Source organism: Narcine bancroftii, chromosome 5 (assembly GCF_036971445.1).
Source record: "Narcine bancroftii isolate sNarBan1 chromosome 5, sNarBan1.hap1, whole genome shotgun sequence".
NCBI lineage: Eukaryota > Metazoa > Chordata > Chondrichthyes > Torpediniformes > Narcinidae > Narcine > Narcine bancroftii.
Window position 1 is genome coordinate 65,790,075 of NC_091473.1, and position 26,389 is coordinate 65,816,463.

The window sequence follows — 26,389 nt, forward strand, 5'->3', positions numbered from 1 at the left end:
GTATCCAGAAGGGAAGTTGAACAATTTCACTCCATCCATTATAAGTGAATGGTGAATACCGTGGGTTCTGGTGAAATAATCCATCATAGACCACGTTCCAGATGTTAACTACTTGAAATTTTTGGAGTCTGATTCCTTCACATTATTTTTCTTTCTCCTATCAATCTTAATCCACCCTTTATCTGTTTTAATTTTTTTATATAGCTTATTTGACATTGAATTCAATAGACTAGATCTTCAGCTGACCAGACAGCTTACTATTTGTTCTGATGTTGAACCATGCTCTTTCTTCCAGCACAGTCCTGGGCACTGTCTTCTAGTAAGGCCAACTCTAGTAACCTGCCTTAACGACTATTGACCAGTAGCACTTAAATCAGCAGTGATGAAGTGTTTTGAAAGGCTGATGATGAAGCATATCAGCTCCTGTCTGAGCAATGATGTGATTCATCCCAGTTCGCCTATCAAGGCAACAGGTCTATAGCTGATGCCACCTCACTGGGCCCTACACAAAGCCCTAGAACACCTGGATTGCAAAGATGCATTCATCTAGATGCTCTTAATCGACTATAGTTGGGCATTTAACACCAAACTGATCAAAACTGATCAGCAAACTCCAAGACTTTGGAGTTAACCCCCCACTGCATAATTGGGTCATGGATTTACTCACCTCCAGACCACAATCAGTGAAGATTGGTAAGACCTTCTCCACAATCTCCATCAGTACCAGAGCACCACAGGGCTATGTTCTTAGTCCCCTGCTCGACCCACTCTACACCTACAACTATAGCTCAGTATGACAATAACACCATCTACAAATTTGCCAACAATACAGTGAGTTGTATAAAGGATGGGGATGAGTCAGCATACAGGAGCAAGGTTGAAAACTTGGCTGAATGGTGCACCAACAACAACCTCGCACCCAATGTCACCAAAACCAAGGAGCTGATTGTTGACTTCAGGAATGGAAAGCCAGAGGTGTACAATCCAGTGATCATTGGGGGATCAGAAGTGGAGAGGGTGAGCACATTTTAGGTTCTTGGGAGTCACTATCTCAGAGAGACCCAATACACCAATGGCATAGTGAAGAAAGCACGTCAGCGCCTCTACTTCCTCAAGAGTTTGTGGAGGTTGGTATGACATCAGAAACCTTGGATAATTTCTACAAATGTGTGATGGAAAGTGAGCTGATCGGCTGCATCACAGTCTGCTATGGGAACACCAATACTCCTGAGCATAAAGCCCTCCAAAAGTTAATGGACATAGCCCAGGAAATCACAGGTATAATCCTCCTCACTATTGAGTACATCTGCAGGGAATGCTGCTGCAATCATCAAAGACCTGCACCACCCAGCACATACTCTGTTCTCACTGCTGCTATCAGGAAAGAGGTTTAGGTGCCACAAGACTCAAACCACTAGGTTCAGGGACAGCTGCTACTTCTCTACCATCACACTTCTCAACAACAAACTCAATCAGGGACTAATTTAAGGACTCTTACTTGTGCACTTTATTGATTTTCATTGCTCTCCTTGTATTGCACAGTCAGTTTGTTTGCATTAGTTATCTATTTACAGTTCTTTTGATTGGTTACATGTTCATGCTGTGTGCAGTTTATTTTTTGCACTACCAAACAGTGGTAAATTTGTTGCCCCTGCAGGAAAAAAGAATCTTAGGGTTGTATGTGATGTCATGTATGTACTTTGACAATAAATATGAACACCTCTGTGAGGTCTAATGCAGCACGGGTTCTTTCCATGTGCTAGTTTCCATCTCCAAAATTGCTTTGCCACCCAATTAAGACCTATCCCTAAGTTTTGAGGTAAGACATTCATAGACATTCAAAAATCAATAGTCATGTTTGCTAATAAAACTACATTTTAATGGTCTTTATTACAATATAATGTATACTCAAGAACATTTAAATTGCAGTAAATAAAATCAATCAATTAAAACTTGCTAACTATTGTTTTGAGCAGTAAAGTTGGAACATCAAGACAATGGTGAGACCACAGGTTGCTGAGAGGGTGACCCTGTAATGATCTATAAAATAATGGTGGGCAAAGATAAGGTCTGTCTTTTTCCCAGGGTAAGGGAGGCTAAAATCAGACAGAGGGTATATTGAACAAACTGCCAGAGGAAGTGGTAGAAGCAGGTACAATTACATTTTAAAAAATTTATTTGAACAAATACATGCTTCAGAAAGGTCGAGAGCAGTGGTTCTCAACCTTTTTCTTTCCACTCATGTACCTCTTTAAGAAATCCCTATGCTATTGGTGCTCTGTGATTGCTTAAGGTGGGATGTGAGTGGGAAGGGAAGGTTGAGAATCACTGCTCTAGACCCAATTGTTAATGAAATATTTTGCTTGAGAAAAATTGTCATTGGCCCACTTCCTTTGGAGTTATGAAACCATGCACATAACGAGTCAATTGAGTACGATTAAAACAGTGGTTTTCAACCTTTTTCTTTCCACCTTAAGCAATCCTTTACTAATCACAGAGCACCTATGGCATAGGGAATACTTAAAGTGGTATGTAAGTAGAAAGAAAAAGGTTGAGAACCACTGGTTTAGAGGAATTTTGGCCAAAAGTAAGTAAAAAAAAAGATTAGATGAGGAAAGCAGCTTGATTGGCATGGATGAAGGTGCAGTTTCCTTGTGTAAGGTATAACTCCAAAGTCCAGTGGACATGTGGCAGGTGAAATCTGGATTTCTCCAAGACCAAGAAATTTAAACCTCCTTCTGTGTACGTCAGAAGGTTGAGGGGTGAGAAGTCCTTTCTGCCATGGCTGGCATGTACCTGGAAGAAAAGGCTGAAGTTGAGTCTGCTGCCAGAGAGACCCAAGTTCTACACAGTTGAAAACTATCACATTTAGTTACTTTTTCTGGGTGTTTGCTGATCAGAACTGGGAGCAAACCTGCAGAAAGCCAGTGAGCAACTACAAAACACATTGTTTATTTACCATTGAATGAAACTCAACTTAATTAATGGCTTATCACAGATGCTGAGCCTCCCATCACAAATATTCTGGGGAATTACCAATGATCATAAACTTAAATGGATTAGCCGTACATACATTGTGGATGGGTAAATAGCTGTATATCTTGTAACAAATTGATATCTCTTGTATCTGCCAAACCTGTCCATCATCTACAAGATAATAGTCAGGAATATGAGGCTATTCTCTCAAATGTTTGATGAGTGCAGCTCAATCAGAACAACACCGCTTTCTTGATTCATATCCCATATGCCACTCTCTTTCCATGTCACTCATCGCTACTGCACTATCCATCTACAAGTTGAACTGCAGTAACTCATCAAGGCTTGTTCAGTAGCATACCCAAACCTACAACCACTACTGTCTCAAGAGTCAAGGGCAGCAGGCTCGTGGGGAAACCAACACCTGTAGCTGTTCTCTGGTGACATGTCGTCCTGATTTCAAAATGTATCATTATCCCTTCTGTCACTGGTTAGCGTGGATAGCCAACACCTTTTTTTCCCAGGCAGCAATAACAAACATTAGAGGACAATTGTTTAAAGTGAGTGGAGGAAACTTTAGAGAAATCTCAGAGGAAAGTTTTTTTTTCATAGAGTGGTAGGTGCCTGCAATGCATTGCTGGGGTGGTGGTGGAGGAGGCTGGTACAATAGAGATATTTAAAAAAACATAGGCACATGAATGTAAGAAAAATTGAGGGGTATTGGGTGTGAGTTAGGGAAGGATTAGATTGTTGTGGTGTAGCTTTACATGGGTCAGCACAATATTATGGGCTGAAGAGGCTATGTAAACCTTGGGAATTCACTAGCAACAACACAGAGTACCATAACCAAAGGAAATGCACCAGCTGAAGTAACTGGATCACCACCACCACCTCCTCAAAGCTAATTAGGATTGATGATAAATGCTGGTCTTGATTTTTCAGCAAAGCTTAAGTTTCATAAATCAAAAGAATGCCATGATAAATTGTAGTTGATCTATGTAGAAAAATGATACATTCACTCAATAGGTTTTTGATATAGAAAGACAAAAACAAATGATTACTTTTGTCTACTTTTTCTGTAGACAAGGGACTGTCAGTGTTGTATACAAATTTAAGTTTGCAGATGCTGGAATCCTGAAGGAAAAAAGAGAGGTTGCATTTGTGGAGAGAAATAACCAATGTTTGGATCAGAAGCCAAATTATTATTTGGATGCAATTATTTGGGTAGACAGGGATTTATTAGGAGTAGTCAATATGGTTTTGTGCTTGGTAGTCATGTTTAACAAATCTTATAGAGCATTTCAAAGAGATTACTAAGAAGGTTGATGAGGGGAAGGCTGTGGATGTTGTTGATATGGACTTTAGTAAGGCCTTTGACAAGGTTCTGCATAAAAGGTTAGTTAGGAAGGTTCAATCATTAGTAGTAAAATGGATTCAACAATAGTTGGATGGGAGATACCAGAGAGTAGTGGTGGAAAATTGTTTGTCAAATGGAGGCTGGTGACTAGTGGAGTGCCTCAGGGATCGGTACTGGGTCCATTGTTGTTTGTCTGTATGATAGGGAGGTAAATTGGATTAGTAAGTACGCAGATGATACTAAGAATGGTGGTGTTGTGGACTGTGAAGAAGGTTTTCAAAGCTTACAGTGGGATATTAGCCAGTTAGAAGACTTGGCTGAAAGGTGGCAGATGGAGTTTAATACTGAGAAGTGTGAGGTGCTGTATTTTGGTGGGACTAATCAGCAAAGGTCATACATGTTAAATAATGGACAATTGAGGAGTGCAGTAGAACAAAGGGATATAGGAATTCTGCTACATAATTCCCTGAAAGTGGAGTCACATGGAGATAGGGTGATGAAGAAAGCTTTTGGTATGTTGGCCTTCATAATTAAGAGTATTCAGTACAGAAGCTGGGATGTCATGTTGAAGTTGTATAAGGCATTGGTAAGGCCAAATTTGGAATATTGTGTGCAGTTTTGGTCACCGAATTATAGGAAGGATATCAACAAAATAGAGAGAGTGCAGAGAAGATTAATAAGAATGTTATCTGGGTTTCAAGGTTTGAGTTACAGGGAAAGTTAAATAGGCTGGATCTTTATTCCCTGGAGCATAGAAGATCGAGAGGTGATTTGATAGAGGTATTTAAAATTATTAGGGAGACAGATAGAGTCAATGTGCATAGGCTTTTTCCATTGAGATTGGGGGAGATTCAAACAAGAGGACATGGATTGCGATTGAAGGGGGAAAGTTTAGGGAAAACATGAGGGGTAATTTCTTCACTCACAGGGTGGTGGGAGTGTGGAATGAGCTTCTGGCCAAAGTGGTAGATGCGGATGCGATTTTAATATTTAAGAAAAAGTTGGATAGGTATATGGATTAGAGAGGTATGGAAAGTTATGGGGTGGGTGCAGGTCATTGGAACGGTGGGAGAAGGTGTTTGGCATGGACTGGAAGGGCCAAACTGGCCTGTTTCTGTGCTCTAATTGTTATATGGTTAATCAGTTGTCATCATCAAAGCATTAAGGTCTTGAAACAAATTCAACAATGACAATCGTCAAAAGATAAATGAACACAAATTGACTTAAAAAAGGCTCTAAAATCCAGTCACTAAATCTTCCATTTTGATTGCAGTGTTCAGCCCAGTGTGAAGGTTCTATTAGGATTTTGAGGGCTGGGGAGCATCATTAAAAGAGAAATCAAAATTAGTTCAATCTATTTTTCACTCTGTACAATTGTTTTTCACAAAGAACTATCCCATTCCAACAGCACACATTAATCTGTGACTGAATTAAAGAATCTGATAATTACATCTCTCATATTTTTAATCTTTTGTTTGTTTTAAAATATTTTTATTGACGATTGCAATAATACAAAAATTAAACAATACAATTATATATTGAAATACAAATTACAAGAAAAAAAAATCCAGTTAATTCAAAACCCATGCCACTATACAAGGTTAGGGAAAAAAACACATGGGTATCAAGTGACTACAACCTGGAAATAAACAGCACAGCATCAAAGCTTATAACAACCCTAAAACTTTGGATTGTGATAATGATCTATAAAAGGATTCCACGTCTTTAAGAAATTAGCATTTGAATCTTTAATGGCATATATAATTTTTTAGAAACTTGAACAACACATGATATAATTTAACCATTGTGTGTAGGTAGAGTGTTATTCTTTCCATTTAATCAAAATTGCACATCTGGCTATCAGTGTAGTAAAAGATAAAATTTGATAAGACATTTTTATCTTCATACCTTAAAAATTAAAATTACAGAGATCCAGGTTGTTATAAAGTACAAGTACTAAGTTAACCAAGAGAAATTTTCATGCAATTTTGTTGGTTGACCAGTAGGAACATCAATTTATTTCATTAGAGAGTCTTAAAAGTTTGATAATGATATAAAACAGGACAAAGAAACTCAAAACGTATCTACATACACAGCTTTCTTCATTCAGACATCATCATATGGCTGATTTAGACTTGGCACAATTCTGAACACCAACTTGCAAACTTTATTGATTTTTTGGCTTCAACAAATTTTGTTTTCTGTTCATCTATACAGCAGTTTTACTGATGTAAAATGCTAAATCATAAAATTGAATGTTTTAAGTCAGTTGTTAGAGATATATTCAAGGGGGTAAAGAAAGAGAATTTAAAGCTAAAACAATGCTGGAGAAACTCAGCAGGTTAAACAGTCTCCTTTAAATAGCAAAGATAAAAACACATAACTGACATTTCAGGCTTGAGCCTTTCATCAAGGTATGGAAAAATTTACATGTAGTCTTGGTGGGATAGTACGAGGCCAAGGACAAATGTGAGTATGAGGATAGGATGCAGAACTGAAATGGTTGGCCACTGGGAGGTCCTTGTCACTCATACGGACAGAGTGAAGGTGCTCAGCAAAGCGATCTACCAGTTTGCGCTCAGTCTCTCCGATATAGAGAAGGCCATAAAAGAAGCACCCAATGCTCCTTTTGTATCCTGTGGATACGCAAGTGAAGTGTTGCTTCACTTGAAAGGCCTGTTTGGGGCCCGGATTGTGGTGAGGGAGGAGGTGTGGGCACAAGTGTGACACTTCCTGCGGCCACAGGGGAAGATTCCGGCAGGAGGCAGAGATTAGTAGGGAGGGATGAGTGCACGAGGGAGTCACAAAGGGAGCAGTCCATACAGAAGCCAGAGAGGGGAGGAAAGGGAAAGATGTGTCTGGTAGTGGGACTCTGTTGTAAGTGCTGGAAATTCCAGTCAATAATGTATTGGATGAGGAGGCTGGTGGGGTGATAAATAAGGATGATGGAAATCCTGTGTTTGTTGCGCCTGGGGGCAGTTGAGCGGAGAAATGGAGATGCAGGTGAGGGCTGAGTTGATGGTGGTGGAGGGGGAAGCCACGTTTGTAGAAGAAGGCAGACATTTCAGATGATCTGGACTGGAAGACTTCAGCAAATGTGGTGGAGACAAAGAAAATTGCGAGAAAGTAATATAATCCTTGAAGGGGACAGTCTGAGAGTGTAATCGAGGTAGTTGTGGGAGTTGGTGGGTTTGTAATATATATGTGGAAAGTTTGTCTCCTGAGATGGAGACAGAGATCCGTGACTTTCCACCCCCACCCAAGAACCCTTCTCCCACTTTAAGCCTTCTTCCTCCTCTTGGACACCTCATCCTGGCCAGCTGCTTACTCCGTTAACTTGGCTTCACTGAGCGAGAAGGTCTGGAAGGTCTTGGCATTCACTAGGCGCCGTCTCTTCAGGTCCACGAGGAGGCAGCGCGCCCAGAGGAAATCTGCAACCAATAAAGGCTGCGACACAGTTGCCAAAGTAAACGATCAGGTGAAATGGCTGGAACCGAACTGTAGTGTGAATTGTTGGCAGTGGTAAGCACCAGTCCTGACTTCCCAGTGCGGGTGTTGTGGCTCGAAGGGGGCAAGATGCTAATCTCTGTCTACGAGGAACTTTTGCCCTGAGTGTTGGTCCCATAAGTAAAGGAGGCTATCATGATAGCCAGCTGCCATAGCCATTAGTGAATGCTGGCCCCAGTGTTTCCCGGAAACGAACAGGGTGGACGGAAATGGTGGGCTCCTGAATTCCACTTTTGGTGGTAAAAACACCAACATTCTGAACTGGAGTCACTCCCTGCTGCGGGCGTCACAAGCTTAGTTGGTGGTGTGGGGAAGGCCCGAGCCTTAGGACATGACGCAGCAACTTGGTCAATGGAGGCCCCGTCTGCCATGCTGCTTGGTGTGCTACAGGATATCTGCACATGCCACTACTTTGCGGATATCTTCTGGCATCTGCCAAGACTTGTTCATACAGTAAACATGGCTTATGGCCATCTGCTAGTGCCAGTATCTCTTCATTAAGGCTGATGGGCGTGCAGTCATCTAGGCCATCCATATGGAGCAACCTCGCTGCATGCTCAGAGGGAGAGGCCAAAAGATCAGATCAGGAGCACCTTGATTGTTTCATATCTGTCCACAATCAGTGGCTCATGGAGGAAGTCAATGATGCAGCCTGCTGTTTCCTTGTCCAGTGAACTGACCACATAGCAGTACTTTGTGGTGTCTGAGACAATTTGCCTAACCTTGAATTGGGCTTCAGCCTGTTCAAATTAGACCTGCAGCTATGAAGTCCAGAAAGTCGGCAGTTTCAGTGAAACTTTATTGTGTGTGCTTGGGTCAGTCGTTATTGGGTCAAAATGCCATTTGGACCATTGGGGTCACCAATGTAGTCACACTAGGCACGCAGTGAGTGAAAGAACCACGCAGAGTCAAAAGTGAGTTGAACCAACTGACTTTAATGGAACTTTCGTGTGTGCTTAAATCCCTTGGTACCCAATGATACTTTCAACTCCTGGTACATTTATGACATCAGCCACCAGGTTGTGGGCTTGCCCCACACTTGGAACTCTCACAGATCTGCCACAGACTTGTCCGTGACTTCGTGAGCCAGTTTACCTGTTGCCTGGGCAAGCCACCACAATATGTACATTTTATTATTTTTATTTTCTCTCCCTTTGGTATGTATTTGTTTGTATACAGTTGATTCATTATGTAATCATCATTTATTATGTATGCTTATTATGTTAAACTCAATAAAAATATATTAAAAAGAAAGAAAGAAATCAGTTCATGATAGGAAATCATTAAAAAAGTACTTTGGGCATCTTTATCAAAATTAGTTGCGAAGGATCAAAATCAACTTGCCACTTTTAGTGCTTAAAGACCTCCTTCCTAAAGTTTCTCCAAACTTGCTTGAACTTCCCTATTCCCTAAACTATTTCTTGAACTTCTACTTACAAAGTTGAAGAAATTAAAAAGGAAATTAAATGGCAACGAAGAAGTGTACAGGAGGGACATAGATAACAACTTTGCACTCAACATTTGCAAAACCAAGGAGATAATTGTGAACTTCAGAAGGAAGTCAGGGAACACAACCCAGTCTCATTGAGGGCTCAGAAGTGGAGAGGGTCAAGAACTGGAGAGGGTCAAGAACTTCAAATTCCTGGGTGTCCTGGAGCCTCCATGTTGATGCAATCACAAAGAAGGATCGCCAGCAGCTATACTTTGTGAAGTGTTTGAGGAGATTCGTTATGTCACCAAAGACTCTCATAAACTTCTACAGGTGTACCGTGGAGAGAATTCTGGCTGGTTGAAAAAAAATATTATTTGTGGGCTGAAAAATGGCAGATGGAATTTAATGCTGATAAGTGTGAGGTGCTTCATTTTGGTAAGAAGAATCAGAATAGGACATACGTGGTAAATGGGAGAGCATTGATGAATACAGAAGAGCAGAAAGATTTAGGAGTAACGGTACATCGTTCCCTGAAAGTAGAAACTCACATGAATAGGGTGGTGAAGAAGGCTTTTAGTATGCTGGCCTTTATCAATCATTGCATGGAATATAGGAGTTGGGAGGTGATGTTGAGATTGTATAAGACGTTGGTGCGGCCTAATTTGGAGTTCTGTGTGCAGTTCTGGTCGCCTAATTATAGGAAGGATATAAACAGAGTGGAGAGAGTGCAGAGAAGGTTTACCAGAATGTTACCTGGGTTTAAGCATCTAGAGTATAGGGAGAGATTGGACAGATTAGGTCTTTATTCTTTGGAGCGTAGAAGGTTGAGAGGGGATTTGATAGAAGTATTTAAGATTTAGAGTGGATGTGGATAGACTATTTCCATTAAGAGGAGGAAAGATTAAAACAAGAGGACATGAGTTAAGAATTAAGGGGCAGAGGTTTAGAGGTAACATGAGGGGGAACTTCTTTACTCAGAGAGTGGTAGCCGTGTGGAATGAGCTTCCGGGAGAAATAGTGGCGGCGGAGTCAATTGTATTCTTTAAGAAAAGGTTGGACAGGTATATGGATGAGAAGAAGATGGAGGGTTATGGGCATTGTGCAGGGAGGTGGGACTAGAAAGGGGTGTTTGGTTCGGTGCGGACTAGAAGGGCCTAATGGCCTGTTTCTGTGCTGTAATTGTTATGTTATGTTATGTTATATATTTAAAAAGTTGTTCACATGATATTTATAAACACTCAAAAAGAATGGTACCTATTTGTTATAAGGTTGATGTTGTACTGTTCTGTACTATCTGTACAAGAGATTTTACATTCCCACCTGGTTTGAAACTTCTGTACCATTGATGACATGCTGAGTTTCTCCAGACTTTCCCTTCAAGTCTATGTATTCTTATTTCTGCTCCAGTCCCATTATACTTGGTGAAACTTTGACCAGTGTGTTCACTAACAATAAGTGGGAAAAATGGATAGGCCAAAGATCTCAGTGTGATTTGTACTCACGCACCATTGTTAGTTTGGTAATGATCGGATCCACAGTCATTTCTAGCTGTTTCTTTTGTTCCTCAAATTCCTCAATGGAAGCATTCTGTGCCAAAAGAAGCCATTCAGATTTTGCTCGGCAGGCATTTGTAAAGGCAGCCTACCAGATGATAAAAAGCCATGAACCCAAAATCACTGCATACTCCCCAACTAAAGGAAGAAATACAGAGAGTAGTGCTTTCAACTGAAGAATATTATAGCTTACCCTATCTTGCTTGGACAGCTTGCCTTGTGACTTTTCAAGATCACTAACAGTTTCCTGGATGTTATGAATATACAGTTCCAAAATCATTTTACTTTCTGCAGTTATAAAGTGAAAATTAAAATGGAGTAATTTTTGCATTTTTTAAAATTGAAAACTAAAGGATGTAACCCTTTTTGACATGAACAAAATGATAGTGTGCAGCATCACAAAGAAGCATTTTAGAAAGTCAAGTTACACAATTTCTCTGGATGAATTTATATTCTGAAGGATGCAATAATGTGGAGATGATGCTTAAACTTGAGAGGGACCAATATCCTGGCAAGGATATCTGTGAGTACCACTTAGAAGGGCATAAATAGTGAGAAAGGGTTGGGGGGGTGGGGAAGGAGGAGGTTAAACCCAGTATGATAGTCCAGATGGCGAGTTAGAATTGTATGTAGAAAATGGAACAGTCAAGTCCAATGGGCAGAGCAGACAAAGACAGATGGGGAAGTGAAAGATAGCCATTTTAACTGCATTTACTTTGACACATGGAGCCTCAAAGGAAGGACAGATGAGCTGAGAGTGTGGATCATCACACAGATTTCAGACATAGAGGGAATATGAAAGGGGTGGGGTACTGGATTGCTTATCAAGGAAAGCATTGCAGCTGTACTCGGAGAGGATATCCTGGAAGGATTGGCCAACGAAGCTGTATGGTTAGAACTTAAAAATAAAAAGTGGCAATCACTTTGATGGGGACTGGGAATTAGAGGAACGGATACTGTTATGTAGGAAATCACAGTGGGGTATAAATAGGGTTGTAGTAATGGGGAATTTTAACTTTGCCAATACTCACTGAGATTGTCTGAGTGTAAGGAACTTGGATAAGGAGGAACTTATAAAAATGCTTTCATGACAGTTTTGTTTTTAAACAGAAGTATGTGGAGACTCAAACAAGGGAAGGGGCTGTTCTTGACATTTTTAAGGAATTTAGATGGGCAAGCGATGGGGGAATCCTTTGGAAACAGCAACCAGAGTTTGGCAAGTTTCAAAAAACTCATTGGAAAAAATGGTTTATTCTTGAGTTAGGGGTTTAAATAGAGGGAGGATTGATTTCAAAAACATAAAGCAGGGTCAAACAAATATAGATTAGGAGCAGCTCTTAAAGGGAGGAAAATGAAGTCGGAGTGTTTTAAGGTGAGATTACAAGAATTCAGAATGAGCATGTCTCCATGAGATGGCAACCATGGTTAACAAAAAAATTGATCAGAATTAAGAAAAAAACCATATTTTAGGCACAATTTTTAGGTATTTGATACCGTAAATCCTTTCAGGGTTATCTGGGATAAGGAGAGAATTTAAAAAAGGAAAAAGGGAAATAAAGAGGTCATGAAATTACCTTGGCAAATGGGATTAGGAGAAACCCAAAACAATATCGAAGCAAGAGAGTAGACAAACAACAGAACATTTGTTTAAGGTGAGTGGAGGAATGTTTAAGAGAGATGTCAAAGACAAGAGTTTTTTTGACAAAACACAGTGATAGTTGATTTTCTATTTTTTATGAGTAATCCACGTGGTCAGTCTTTTTCCAACAGTGGAGAAGTCAAAAACAAAAGTGAAAGGGGAAAAATTTAAAGGACATCTGAGGGGTGGGTTTTTCCACAGAGAGTGGTTGTTATATGGAGTGAACTGCCAGAGGAAGTTATACGGGCAGATAAAATTACACATTTAAAAGGTATTTGGACAAGTACTTGAAGTGAAAAGGCGTAGAGTGATGCAAGCCTCATGCAGGCATACAGGATTTGCACTGATCCTCATCACAGGTTGGGCCCATTAATACCAATAATGCCCATTATGATGTTATTAATTATAGAATTAATTTGAATATATATATATATATATAATGGGAAACATCATATCACATTGAAACCTGGAATAATTAAGAAGGGATTATTTTGTGGTGATAGACTACTGGTATGTTATTTGCTGAGATCAGCCCAGTTTTGCTTTATTAGCATCATTAGTACACTGTTATGATAGAGATACATTAGAATAATTAATCTCAAGTGATAGAGCCACCTGCTATTTCTTACCTGCCCAGTCCAGAAACTCTATGCAATCAACCATTGAATATCGCTTAGCTACATCTCGTGCTTTTTCATCTCTGAAGTTGTTTGTTTGAACATTTGCTCCAAGGCCCACCAAAGTTTTTAGGCTCTCCAGCTTCCCCCATGCAGCAGCACAATGTAAAGGGGTGTAGCCTGAGAACAGAAAATAAAATAGGAAACTTGACAAGCTAGGAAGCATCCATGGAGATAGAAACATTAATGTTTCTGGTTGAAGAGCTTATGTTGGAATAGTTTTGTTGAAAGGTCATTGATCTGATGCATTAATTCTTTCTTTAGCCACAGATGCTGCCAGATCATCTGATTATTTCAGATTTTTAGCATCAAAAGTATTTTTGCTTTAGTTCCACAGAGTCAATGAGAAGTTTATAGTATAGGCCATTCAGCCCAATGTATCTATGCAAACAACAAAAAAAACTTTATTGCCTAATCCTAATTTCCATCCTTTGGTTCATAAATCTTGTAAGATAAAGCAGTTCAAGGGCCCAACCAGATACTTTAAAAAAATGTATTAAGGCTTTCTGCTTCTGCCATTCTTTCAGAGTCTGTGGGTGAAATAAGATCCTCAATCCTTTTGCTCTATTTCTCTTTATCTTTATATACATAAATGTGTGTCCCAATTATTGACATTTTTTGATTTAAAAAAAATCCTTCTTGTTTGGCCCCTTTGATGATTCTTTCTATGGTTGATTAATTCTAGTTTGGCCTCTGAGCACCAAAGGAAACAATCTTATCCTTACTAATCTCTACTCAATCCTCAAGTCTGCCAAAATATTCATAAATTTTCTGTGCATTCTCTTCAGTGCTATTACATCATTTCTGGAATTAGTATTTAATCTGTATTTTAGTTGATGGGAATGCGACTGAATAAAATGGGATGAGTATGGGATTTCTATAAATGGATGCTTGATCGTCAGCATGGATGGTGTTTGTGTGTTGAAAGATCCTAAGGGTTTATTTCCCATGTCTTTTAACTACCTACTCTGCTATTAGGAATTAAACAATAAAGTGCAGATGCTAGGGACGAGTACAATACGCAAACATGTTCAGGAAATTCAGCAGGCCACGTAGCATCCATAGAAACCGACGTTTTACCTCCCCAACCCTATTATCTGGCATTTCATTGAACTGAATTTAATTTTACACCATCACGAGCAAAGTCTCTTGATGTTCTGCGTGACAATGAGTTTTTTCTAGTACTTTGGTGTATTGGTGTTTTCCAGTAGCACTCAACTTCCTTTCCCATTAGAACGATTTTTTAAAACTAAATGATCTCAACTACCCTACTTCTGAAAGCTCCTTACATTTGAGGAAATCTTTCACTGCTGCAGTCGGAGGTTCCCACATGCTTTAAAAGGGCATCAATCATTCCTGTGCCCAAGAAGAACAGAGTGAGCTGCCTCAATGACTATTGCCAGTAGTACTAACATCTACTGTGATGAAATGTTTTGACAGGTTGGTCATGACCAGAATTAACTCATAACTAAGTAAAGATCTGGACCCACTGCAATACATCTACTGCCACAATCACTTCACAACAGATGCAATCTCACTGGCTTTCCACTTAACCTTGGATCACATGGACAACAGCAACACATACATTAGGCTACTCTTCTTCAACTAAAGGTTAGCCTTCACCACCATAATTTTCTCGGTGCTGATCAAAAAGCTCCAAAGCTTGGGCCTCTGCACCTGGATCCTTGACTTCCACATCGGAAGATCAGTCAGTACGAATTGAAAACATCTCCTGACAATCAACACAGGCGCTCCTCAAAGATGCATGCTTAGCCCACTGTTCTATTCACTCTACACCCATGACTGTATGGCTAGGCATAATTCAAATGGCATCAAATTTTCAAATGACACCACGGTCGTCGGGAAAAATCACAGATTTTTGCACTCAAGGTTCATTGTTAGCAAAACCAAGAAGCTGAATGTGGACTTCAGGAGGAAATCAGAAACTGAACCAGTCCTCATTGAGTGGTCAGCAGCAGAGAGGCTCAAGAACTTCAAATTCAGGGATGGCAGCATCTCTAAGGATCTGTCCTGGGGCTTGCTATGTTGATGCAATCATGAGGAAGGCTCACTAGCAGCTACACTTTGTGAGGAGTTGGAGGAGATTTGATATGTCACCAAAGACTCTCAAATTACTACAGGTGTACCAATCCTGTCTAGTTGCATCATTGTCTGCTATGAAGGCACCAATGCACAGGACAGAAAAAAACCACCAGAAGGTTGTTAACTTGGCCAATGATGCACCAGTCATCACTCCATTGAGGACAGCTGCAGGACATGGTGTCTTAAGAAAGCAGTCTCGATCCTCAAGGACCCCCTCACCTACGCCATGCCCTCTTCACACTGCTACCATCAGAAAAATGGTACAGGAGCTTCAAGACATGCTTACTCGCCTCTGCCATCAGATTTCTAAATAGAGAATGAACCACGGATACTACCTCACGTTATCCTAGCATTATTTATTTTTGAAATGTTATTTTCTGCTGCAAACAACAAATTTTGTGACATGCTCATGTCAATAAATTCTGATTTTGAGCTCATTTAGTTTAAAAAAAAGTTCCAATGGGAAAGGAAATTTTGGGTGTCAAAGCCTATCAAGAGAATTTGCCTATAAAAGTGGCAAATGAAATTTCATCTTGGGAAATGTCAGATAATGGCTTTGGGGAGGAAAACTAAACTTGGACAGTTTTGGTGTCATCTGCAAACTTCTGAAATTAGAATTATTGCACATTTCATGAAAAATAGTGGACTTTGCACAGACCCTTAAGAAATCTACTCCAAGCAGTCTACAATTCACGAAAGATCTAATCAATTCTTTGTTTTCTGTCACTGAGCCAATTTTGAGTCCAGCTGACACTGTCCTTTGAAAATTAATCTGTTACTTCAATAGGTACTGCAAAGCAAGCAAAAATAATTAAACAGTCGTTGTCATAGGTTAATGGCATATGATAATGTGTTCATTCTGTATTTATGCCACAGTAGCCTTGTATAGCATGTGCTGAAAAATCTAAAAAAGCACAGTTCAGAACTCGCTTTATGGGTTTGAGCTCTTTTACTTATTTTCTTCACCATTTCATCTTTAATTTTATACAGGAACTGGATGAATGTGTTTACATTATTACATAAAATATTATGTTTAGTGACCTAATTTGTAAGCAGTTCAACCAGAAAAACTAATGCTTTGAAATCAGCAAACAATACTGATAAGTACCTCTGTTGGTTTTCTCATTCACACTTGCTCCTTGTGTCACCAACTCTTGAATCACTTCACAATGACCCAAGATGGCAGCTGTAAAGAGAGCATTTCTGCCAATATCATCACGGATCATCAACCATTCATTTGCTTTTTCATGGTTTGGGTCGTCTGCATCTGCGAAACACTTCCGTAGTTTCTCAGCATCTCCTGTGAGCACACTGCTAAGAAAGTTGTTTCTGCTTTCTAGCTCAAGATCTTCGAAATTTGCTGAATCATGATTATCAGGGTTAATCACTTCATTTTCATTATTTTTTTCACCATCTGAATCCATTTTTATCTAAATAATAATTAAATTTCCAATATTGTTAATCATTGTTAACTGCAATAAACATTTATATCAAGGAGTAACATTCAGTTCAATGTGCCAGCATTTTACTTGAGAAATTCTGAACTAATTTCACTGATTGGTTTTCTCATGAATAATTATTTTCTTTGTTTCCATTAGATTCTCAATCAAATGCAAGATAAAACTGAAGGGATAACGGACTCAACCTAGTGTAAAAGCCAGAGTGCAAAATTATGGCAAATCTTTGCAGTATTGAGAGAGAGAGTGGCATTGTTGGAGGTACCTATTTTTGGGGAAGACATTAAACCAAAATTCTATCTGCACTCCTGTGCATTTTTAAGAAAAACAGGGGTTTTGCCTTCTGACATTAGTTCATAACACAATACATTTGCTGTCATTGAATTATTTTTGTGGAAACCAGCTTCAGTGTTTCCTACTTTCTGACATTAGCCACACTTCAACAGTCATTTAAAGATTGTGAAGCACTTTACAATTGCCAGAGGACAAAAAATGCACGCCTCAGTACAAGGGCTATAGGAGATTGCAGGTCTTAAAGGGTTGCTCCTAGCCAGACCACGTCATTCTGAACTGGTCGACCTACATGTGTGTAATGGAGGATTAAAACCATGTACCCAGATGCTTTTTGCTTATGTGGAACTGACGACACTGGGTCCACACGCAGGTCACCTTACTTTCAGAACTAGCAGATGTAATTAAACTCAGCCATGGGGACTTATCTGAAGATACACTTTGAAATGGAATTCCACTGTGAGGCCCAGGGAAAGCAGTTGTCAAATGCAACACTCTGAAATTGACGAATGGTCACAACCTGCCTTGCTCGAGAAGTTTTAATAAGTCTTTGTATCTACGAGATAAACCAGGAAATTATAACATCCTGGTTCCATAATAATTAATCTTCTAAATTGTAGAATGTAATGTTCAGTTTTGATTTTGACTGACAAATATTAGAAGGAGTAGGTGCATGATTAATTGTTTTTGGGGTATATAAGCCTGTGGTCCTGCTGCTGAAGTTTAGATTCTCCGAGGGGTGGGAACACCCCTTGTCAAGAAGGAAGAACAGCCAGAGTCTGAGCAACGTCCCGGTCGGGGGAGGTGGAGAGGCTGCTACCGGCGCCCTGACAACCTACTACAAGTGTGCAGTCGTTGCCTCGCTTCGGCAGTTGGGACCAGTCCAAGCGTTGATAAGTATAGTTGGGAAGGGCTTGCATATTGTAGTGTGAAATCAGCTTTTGAATTAGTAATAAACATTTGTATAAACTGAACTGCTCTCGGTGTGTGTGTCTATTTTCTTTCGGTAGCTCAAACACTGTGACCAATCTAAAATGAACAAAATGAGAGGTATAAGTTTACCCAAGACAATTGGCGCAGCGAGCAGGGTTGGTCTCAAGACGTTTCGCCGAAAGAAAGAGGTGAGCCCTGAGCAGTTCTTGATTCCTGGATGGACTTCCAAAGACGATGGGTTTGGCATGTTGGCCAATACCCTGTCTTTGTTGGGACCACCCATTAGTTGGGATGAGAAGTTAGACTCATCAAGTGCACCTCTGGGAGAGCGGGTTGCCACTCTCCTTCGAGAAAGTAAATTTCCTGATAAAAAGGGAACGCTGACGAATGGTTTTTGGTTGCTGGCCACAGCATTACGCCACTCTGTTCAGCGTGAAGCAGAATTAATTCAAAGAGAAGTAGAATCTCAGTACAAAAGAAAGCAATTAGAGGAGGAGCTAGAAGTCCTGCGACAATGCTGTTCCATGATGAGCGAGATTGTTCGCACCAGTCAGGACAGAGCCAAAGAATGGGAAGATAAGCATGTCCAAATGATTTGCCGTAATATTAAACTCCGGCAGCAGCTCTGTGAAGATAAGGAAAGGCATGGAGTAGAACCCGATCCATATCATATTCATGCCATGATAAGGAATGGTGACGATCCTGATGTAATTGAGGATTGGGATGGGAATATCTGGAATGACAATGGTAATAATGCAGATACTCCTCAGCATGTGTCTAACATACTACCCTCTCCATCTGCTGTTCATGCCCGCCCTATAAGGCAGCAGATTTCCCAAACAGACAGAAGGGGGGATGATGTAAGGGTAGAGATGGAAGGGATAGATATCCCGGTTTCCCATGTGGACCCAGGGGAAAATACCCAAACCCCTGCTTATGCTCTATGGCCTACTCCCTCTGTTGGATGGCCTCCACCTCCTCCCCTAGACTGGGTGGAGGACCCTGTGAGCCAAAGTGGGAACAGGGGTCGGAAGGAGTCAATGATCCGTGATTTCTCTGTAAAAGAGCTGGCTGCCATTGGAGATCGATTTAGGCAAAAAGCAGGGGAACATCATCCCCAGCTGCTGAGTCCTCCTGGCCCAGCTGTGCTTTCTGCTCCCACTGCTGCTTCTATCGAGCTGGCTTCTCCTGCTCCAGTTACTCATGATGAGGTAAAACAATGGGTTAAACAGGCTCTTAAAGATAACAATAGCATGTGGTCCTGGAAGCCCCCGAACCCTTCTGAAGCCTGAAGGTGTGGGCAGGATTCCCGTGTCTACTCCATCGAGACACGGCGCACACACGGGGATCCGCGGCCCTACATACCGTTAACAATCCACTGGGGTGGGGGTAATGATCGCCAATACTTGGCTTTGGTCGACACCGGTGCAGAGCACTCGGTGATTCCTGGTAATCCCGACCTCTGGACTGGACCGGCCTTTCGAATAGAGGGGTTGGGAGGAGCGGTCACCCTGGCAAAGGAAATAAAAGTCTGTGCCATGGTGGGTGATGGCCCTTCCCCTGTCTGGTTACATGCCCTGGTGGCTGCTACTGACGAGTGTATCCTGGGTATTAATATGTTGGCCGGTACGGCCCTTAATACTAGCCAAGGGGGATTTGCATTTGGAATTCGGACTATTACAAAAAAACTAGTAGTGGGTCAGGCTAAGTGGGATCCTGTGATGGTGCCAGCCCCCATGAAACCAGTGTGCATTCCACAATATCGTCTCCCTGGGGGGCAGGAAGAGATTACTGCCACCATCGATGCTCTGCAAGAAGAAGGGGTAGTGAGGCCCGCAACGTCGCCCTTTAATAGCCCTGTTTGGCCGGCTCCTGGAGAATGACAGTTGATTATCGATTTTTGAACAAACATGCCACACCACTTGCCTCAGCAGTTCCGGACATCGTCACCCTTATTGAAAACATTGCTAATGGGAACTCAGGAACATGGTATGCTGTCATTGATCTCGCTAACGCCTTCTTCAGTATTCTTATAGCTGAGGTCTCACAGGATCAGTTCGCCTTTACCTGGAAGGGGCACCAGTATACCTTCACCCACCTTCCAGTATCGCCTTCCCTCTCAATTCACCATTATATTGATGATGTGGCCTCCTGGAGCCTCTGGCAGAAACAAGAGTGGTCATTTGGGGGAGAAGGGATCAGCTATGTGGTCCCGTACACATGCTTTATCCATCCATAAGGATGATGTCCGCATGGTCGTATGTACATGCCCAGAATGTCAGCTTGTGAAGTTCCATACCGTTCCACCTGGTCCGCATTGCCGAATAAAACGGGGTGCTCACTCAGCTGCGGTCTGGCAAATTGATTACATAGGCCCCATGCTAGACTGTATGGGTAAATATTACATCCTAGTAATGGTTGACACCTTTTCGGGCCTGGTTTTTACTTTTCCCACCAAGACGGCTGACCAAGCTAGCACTATCCAAGGACTAAACCATTTGATTTATCATTATGATGTTCCAGAGGAGATTCACTCTGATAATGGCTCGCACTTCTCCGGGAAAGCAATCTGTGATTGAACAAATGAACGGCTTACTGAAGGAACAAATTCGTTTGGAAACATCACTGGGGACCCAGTGTTTCCTACTTTCTGACATTAGCCACACTTCAACAGTCATTTAAAGATTGTGAAGCACTTTACAATTGCCAGAGGACAAAAAATGCACGCCTCAGTACAAGGGCTATAGGAGATTGCAGGTCTTAAAGGGTTGCTCCTAGCCAGACCACGTCATTCTGAACTGGTCGACCTACATGTGATACGCTCCAGTCTTCTAGTTAATAAAAGCCTTGGTTTGGATCAACAAACCTTTGATTCTTTCGACGCGCTCTACACTGTCATTATGCCTTTGTCAGTGGAAGAGTGGAGGATGCTAATGTGCCTTTATTTAAGAAGAGAAGGAGGGGTAAGCCAGGGAGCCTTGCATCAGTAATTGGAAGGGATCCTGAAAGATGGGATTTATTTCCATTTCCAAAGGCAAGGACTGATTAGGAATTGTGGCTTTATGCATGGGAAATTATGTCATATTAATTTGAGGGATGAGGGCAAAACATTAGACATAATCTACATGGACTTTAGCAAGGCGTTTGACAATGTCCCAATTGTCAGAAAGGTGGAACACATGGGATTCAGGATGAACTAGCCAATTGGAAAAAAAACTGCAAAGTTATACAATTTGGAAAGTTAAACCAGACATGGCATTGACAATGAATGACAGGTCCCTGGGGAGTGTCATGGACCGGAAATTTTGCATTTGAGTACATAGTTCCCTGAAAATTGAAACAGAGGTTGATAAGATACATATTATACATTATCCCTGCATTACATTTGAGGTGTTAGAAATTATGGAAGATAATCTGTTGAGCATGAAGGTGTTGGCTGAAAGAGGAATCCCACCTATGATCTAGACTGGAAGAGTTGGGATAAGAGCACAAGTGTAAAGGACATTGGAGAATGCAGTTCTCAAGACCCAGGCCCCCCACCCCTAAATAAGAGCAAAGAAACAATCCATCCCAGTAGGTAAAAGATTAAAAGTTTGAAATGGGGAATTTGGCGCAGACAAAGTGTTTTTGCCCCTACCTGTTTTTATTTAATATCTGAGGTCCTCTGGCTTAGAAGAGGATCGTTGTCTTTGTTGGTATTTAGGTGGTTTTTGTATGTCTGTATTTTTGTATTTTGGTATTTGTATAATATAAGGGATAGAGGGGGGAGGGTGTAAGGAGGGAAAAATAAGGACTCTGTAATACAATCATATTACGTGGAAAGAGTGTATTATTTTGTTTATTGGATTTGCATGAGGCTTTGGAAAATCAAAATTAAAATATTAAAAAAAGAGCATAAGTGTAAGAAATAGAAAGATGCAGTTGGGAGCCTTGTTAACAAATGATAGTGATGGCTGAGGATGTTGGCAAGGTTTCCTTACACAGTGCACAATGCTTGAGAGGAGGAGCATTGTATTTGATTATACTCCCAAGTGAGTCCTACAATTGTTGGAGAAATAAGAGATAGAGGTTCAAGAAATGCACAGTTGGCACCAAAGGGGGGGAGGGCATTTGCAGGCATGGTCCCTCCTTGCATGGTGCCATGCCCACATACACTCACGTCCATGGCCCCCACCCCCCTTGCGAGGTGCTGTGCCCCCTACGCTTGTGGCCATCGTTCACTGTCAGATCTGCCCCTGTCCGCGTCACAAGTGTGCATCAAACATCACTAGTGTCCAGGAGCGCACACGAGTGACTTTCCATGCAATAAAAGCAGTGCTTTCAGCTGCCATGTCAGAGGGATGGAGGAGGTTTACGTCCACTTTGCAGATAGGCCACCATCCTGCTGACCAAGCCAACAGCGCCCAGCCCCCACCCCTGGCTCGGCAGGTAGGCCACCAGAACCCACGTCGTTCCCCCCCCCCCCACCCGCTGAGCAAGTTTATGACTGGAACTGTGTCCCACTCAGTTACCCTAATCCTCTCCTCTAACACTCGTTCTGGCACTGACCCTGAAGAAATGGATGCTCTATTTGTTTTGTGATTTTGGAATAGATGCTAATATCATTACAAAGGTTGAAAAGTCTTCCAAATCCAGTTAATTGGTCAAACCTATTAATTTCAAAACACTGCCGAATGCTTCACACTTCTGCAATCAGTTTTACGAATGTATAAATGTGAAGTTGCTACGTGACATATTAGATTTTGTGCACATGAGCAGAATGAGAAGATTGTCGAATAAAGCAAGCAGGACTTAGTTCACCCCCCCCCCCCCCCCCCCCACTGTTCTGCACAGAGGACATAGAGAGGCTTAGAAGCCATGGCCATGTGAAGGAGTTGATATCTCAACTCAAAATCAATAGATTTAGTAAACGTTCCTGTGAATCGTTGAGGATGCTGTGATATCACAAAGGCATTATATTAAGAAAGATACAGTGTTGGCAAGGCATCCACCCCTTCCAACAGCAAAGGAAACGTATCCAAGTTTGCTTGTTAGTCAATGGAAATATCGTTCCATCGTCAGTCCTCGCACTTTGGTTTTAATTTCTGCTGATGTTTTACGCGATCTCACCAACCGACTTCTACTGAGGTCCGCGCTCCGAAATCCCACTCCTTGGTTGCCTGGGTCTTGATCGCTCGTCCTCCCAAGGTCCTGTCACGGCCGTCTCCATAGCAACGCTCGTTCTCTGTGCAACGCGGATTAAGATCCGACCTTCCCGAAACGGGGGTGGCGCTATTTACCGTCCGGCACCCGTGAGCGGGAGGAAAGATGAGCTCCTCTCATTCGACAGCACGATCCGGCGTGCAGGATAACAACTCAGGCCAGGGGTCTGAAGAAGGGTCCACACTTTAAATGGTTTCTCCCTCCGCAGATGCTGCCCGACCTGCTGAATGTTTCTCGCAATGTCACTTTTCATTCCATTTTCATTTGCAGCATCTGTCGATTTAAATAAAATCTGAGATCAATTGACCACGACGGCAGTCGACCTGTTCGTGTGAGCGTAGAAGGAAATAAAAATACGCAGCAGGTCAGCCAGCATCCGTGAAGAACGTAACTGAATTATTTCTGATTTGGGTTCAAATACCTTCCTTTTTTTTTGTATCTCAGAAACACATTTTGCTAAGCATAACATAAGATAAGCTTTTGTCATCCTGTCGTGCGATAAAACTGCCACTGAGTTTGGAAATTTAAAAACAAAACCCCGCCCAGCTCATAAAGTACGGAGACGAGGGGAGAAAGAGCTTGGCTGGAAGGATAAAATCTTTTCTTTTCTTTGGCTTGGCTTCGCGGACGAAGATTTATGGAGGGGGTAAAAAGTCCACGTCAGCTGCAGGCTCGTTGGTGACTGACAAGTCCGATGTGGGACACGGTTGCAGCGGTTGCAGGGGAAAATTGGTTGGTTGGGGTTGGGTGTTGGGTTTTTCCTTCTTTGTCTTTTGTCAGTGAGGTGGGCTCTGCGGTCTTCTTCAAAGGAGGTTGCTGCCCGCCAAACTGTGAGGCGCCAAGATGCACGGTTGGAGGCGTTATCAGCCCACTGGCAGTGGTCAATGTGGAGGAAATGCTCAGCTTTAAACATGCTGTCTCATAATGGGACGAAGGGGTTAAAAACAGGAATCCAGTGTCGGGATTCTCCTGATTTGCGATCAAAAGGAAACATCCTCCCTTCATTCGAGCAGCAGCGCACGTTCGCGGGCCTCTCTCGCGCTTGCGCAGCTGCCCCTGCCTGTCGCTGGTGGCAGTCACCGCGCAGGCGCCGAATGGGTGCTGTTGCTGTCCCGCAGCAAGCGAGCGAGGGGAGGACGGGGTGTCAGCTCGGTCGGGCCTCAGCTTTGAAATGCGACGCGACTGCTGGCTGTTCTCACGTTTCGAGGCCGCTTGTCACTCGCCACGCAGTTGGATGACCGAAGTCTTGCGGCTCGTCTTAAATCGGGGTGGTCGATTCGCACGGGTGTAATTTGCTGGCTGCTTCGGCGGGGAAGATATTGGCTGTTGTACCGCCACCAATCTTCCGAAGGTGCGCAGTGGAGCTGCGCAGTCAGTCACTGCTGGAAGAAGTTGTACAGATCAGGGAAGGAAGCTAAAAGCAAAGGGAATACAGGTATGGATTAATTGTCCAGTGCTGGAAACCTGCAGCTTAATGGGTGCATGTGAAAAGACATTGCCAGTACCAGCCACCCTCACAATCTCCCTTAGATGCGTAGGCAAGCTATTCAAGATTCCATTCATTGTAATGTACACAAAATCTTTGCCATCCAAAAGCGCACAAAGAAGCGCTATTAATACCTGTCAAGACAAGAAAGAGAAACGAAGGAATCCCTTCAGAGTTATTGTAGTCGCATGACCTCCTGCCTGCCCCGTGGTGCATCCCATTTGCACCTCCTCGACCTATGGTTCTGAGACGTCGGTGCTCGAGGTTCTTTAGGAGCCCTGCTTGCCATCGGCTCCCTCACAAATTCTGCACCTGCGATATGGTTCCGAGAAGCTGGTTATCAGGAGCCTGGTTGGGGCCCTTCACCTGCCTAGCCCTGAGCTAGTTTCCTACTCTGGCCCTCCTCAAGGGTTCTCAGTAGGGAAAAGGGGGGTGTTCACCAATTCTGGTGTGCTGCTTCTTAGGACCCTGCAAACCTGAAAGTCTAGGATGCCACATCTTGTATCCAGACTTTCAAGGACATGGATATATAAACCACTGACTTGTTCTGTTCTGCAGGCAACTTAAACTTGCATGGGATCATCGGGAGGGATGGTCTGGCAGTAGGACCCCACAGAGAAGTGCTAAAATGTTGTGGCCCTGCACCTCACTCTTCCCAGGTTAATACCAACTGGGTCTGATCAGCTGTCCCAGATATATGTTTGGACTTGCTATTCAAACCACAATCAACTGTATGAATGCATCAACAGATACTGTTGCTACCAAGAATGATACAATCAACAATACAATTTTACCCTACCTCTTTGAAGAACACCATCCTTTTCTCCTACTCCCTGCTCTACATCTGTTCCCATGATGAAGTTTTCCACTTCAGAACATCCAAAATGTCCCCTTTCCTCTTGAATAAACATGAATTCCCCTCTATTCGATTGTAATTGATTAAACCTATACCCATTCCTCCTTCATTTCTCATACCTTTGCCTTCACCTCCGGCACAACAAGGACAGAATCTCTTTGGTCCTCACTTTCCAACCCATCAGTCTCCACAATTGGTTCATTGTCATCTGATACTTTTTCCAACATGAGTGGAATCCCACTACAGATTGCATCTTCTCCTCACCCCTTTTTTGTAGGAATCAGTCTCAACTGCTCTTTCCTCCCCACCCACCCTCTGAGGCACATTCCACAGTCGTCGGACAAAAGGCAAAACTTGTCCCTACATTTCCCCCCTCACCCTTATCCAGTGCCACAAATAGAACTTCAGGTTAGGCAGAGCTATACTTAATATAGTCCAATCTAACCTTCTGCATTCAATGTTGTGAGACTAAATGCAGATTGGGTGACTGCATCACCAAACAAGTGTGCTCCTATTACTGGAAGCTTGAACTATCAATTACCACCCATTTCAATTCCACTCACCATTTCCATACTAATAGGTCTTTTCTCAGCCTCAAATGTTGTTAGGTCAAGGCTAAATGTAAATTTGAACAACAAATCACATTCTTCCTGGGCAGCGTGAATATTGATTTTTCTCAGTTTAGGTAATCCCATCTCTGTCTGGTTCCGCTGTTTCCATCTCATCTTTACATACTGCTGTCTTGCATGTCTCAAATTTCATATTCTCTCCCCTCCCCAAATAATGTTATTTTCATCCATCAGTGCTGCCTGACCTGCTGAGTCCCTCCAGTTTGCTCAAGATTTTAGCATTTGCAGTTTTTGTCTTTTTCAATATAATGCTGTTTGTTAATTGTACTCTGAGTAAATCTAGACGAATTC

General features: G+C 42.1%; 2 protein-coding genes and 1 long non-coding RNA gene across 10 annotated transcripts in view; 2 read left to right on the top strand and 1 right to left on the bottom strand.

Annotated features, from left to right (window-relative positions):
- Positions 1–1,888: 1,888 nt before the first annotated feature.
- Positions 1,889–23,127, bottom strand: ankrd45 (ankyrin repeat domain 45). Of its 6 annotated transcripts, XR_011357580.1 has the most exons (7): positions 23,035–23,127; positions 16,353–16,674; positions 13,094–13,261; positions 11,019–11,113; positions 10,779–10,913; positions 6,426–6,571; positions 2,715–5,646 (listed from the first exon to the last, which is right to left on the bottom strand). XR_011357580.1 is itself a non-coding variant. In XM_069937655.1 (6 exons), the coding sequence occupies exons 2-6, from the start codon at positions 16,666–16,668 to the stop codon at positions 2,605–2,607; spliced, it is 852 nt and encodes a 283-aa protein (XP_069793756.1). In that variant the 5' UTR covers positions 16,669–16,674; positions 23,035–23,127; the 3' UTR covers positions 1,889–2,604. The 6 variants fall into 6 exon arrangements, 5 of the variants coding, with proteins under 5 accessions (XP_069793756.1, XP_069793754.1, XP_069793755.1 ...); XM_069937655.1 differs by lacking the exon at positions 6,426–6,571 and having other exon boundaries at positions 1,889–2,796; positions 10,779–10,859; XM_069937653.1 differs by lacking the exon at positions 6,426–6,571 and having other exon boundaries at positions 1,889–2,796.
- On the top strand, positions 12,895–17,006 carry LOC138763464 (uncharacterized). The gene is made up of 2 exons (XR_011357581.1): positions 12,895–12,974; positions 16,843–17,006. It is a non-coding gene; the product is annotated as an uncharacterized lncRNA (long non-coding RNA).
- Positions 23,128–24,184: 1,057 nt separating the features above from the next.
- klhl20 (kelch-like family member 20) overlaps positions 24,185–26,389 on the top strand; it is a 69,782-nt gene continuing 67,577 nt past the window's right edge. For 2 of the 3 annotated variants that reach the window (XM_069937643.1, XM_069937644.1), the window contains exon 1: positions 24,186–24,562. The gene's annotated coding sequence lies outside the window, so the exon portion shown is untranslated. Of the gene's footprint in view, positions 24,563–26,389 lie in introns of all 3 variants that reach the window. The other variant, XM_069937645.1, reaches the window with a different exon arrangement.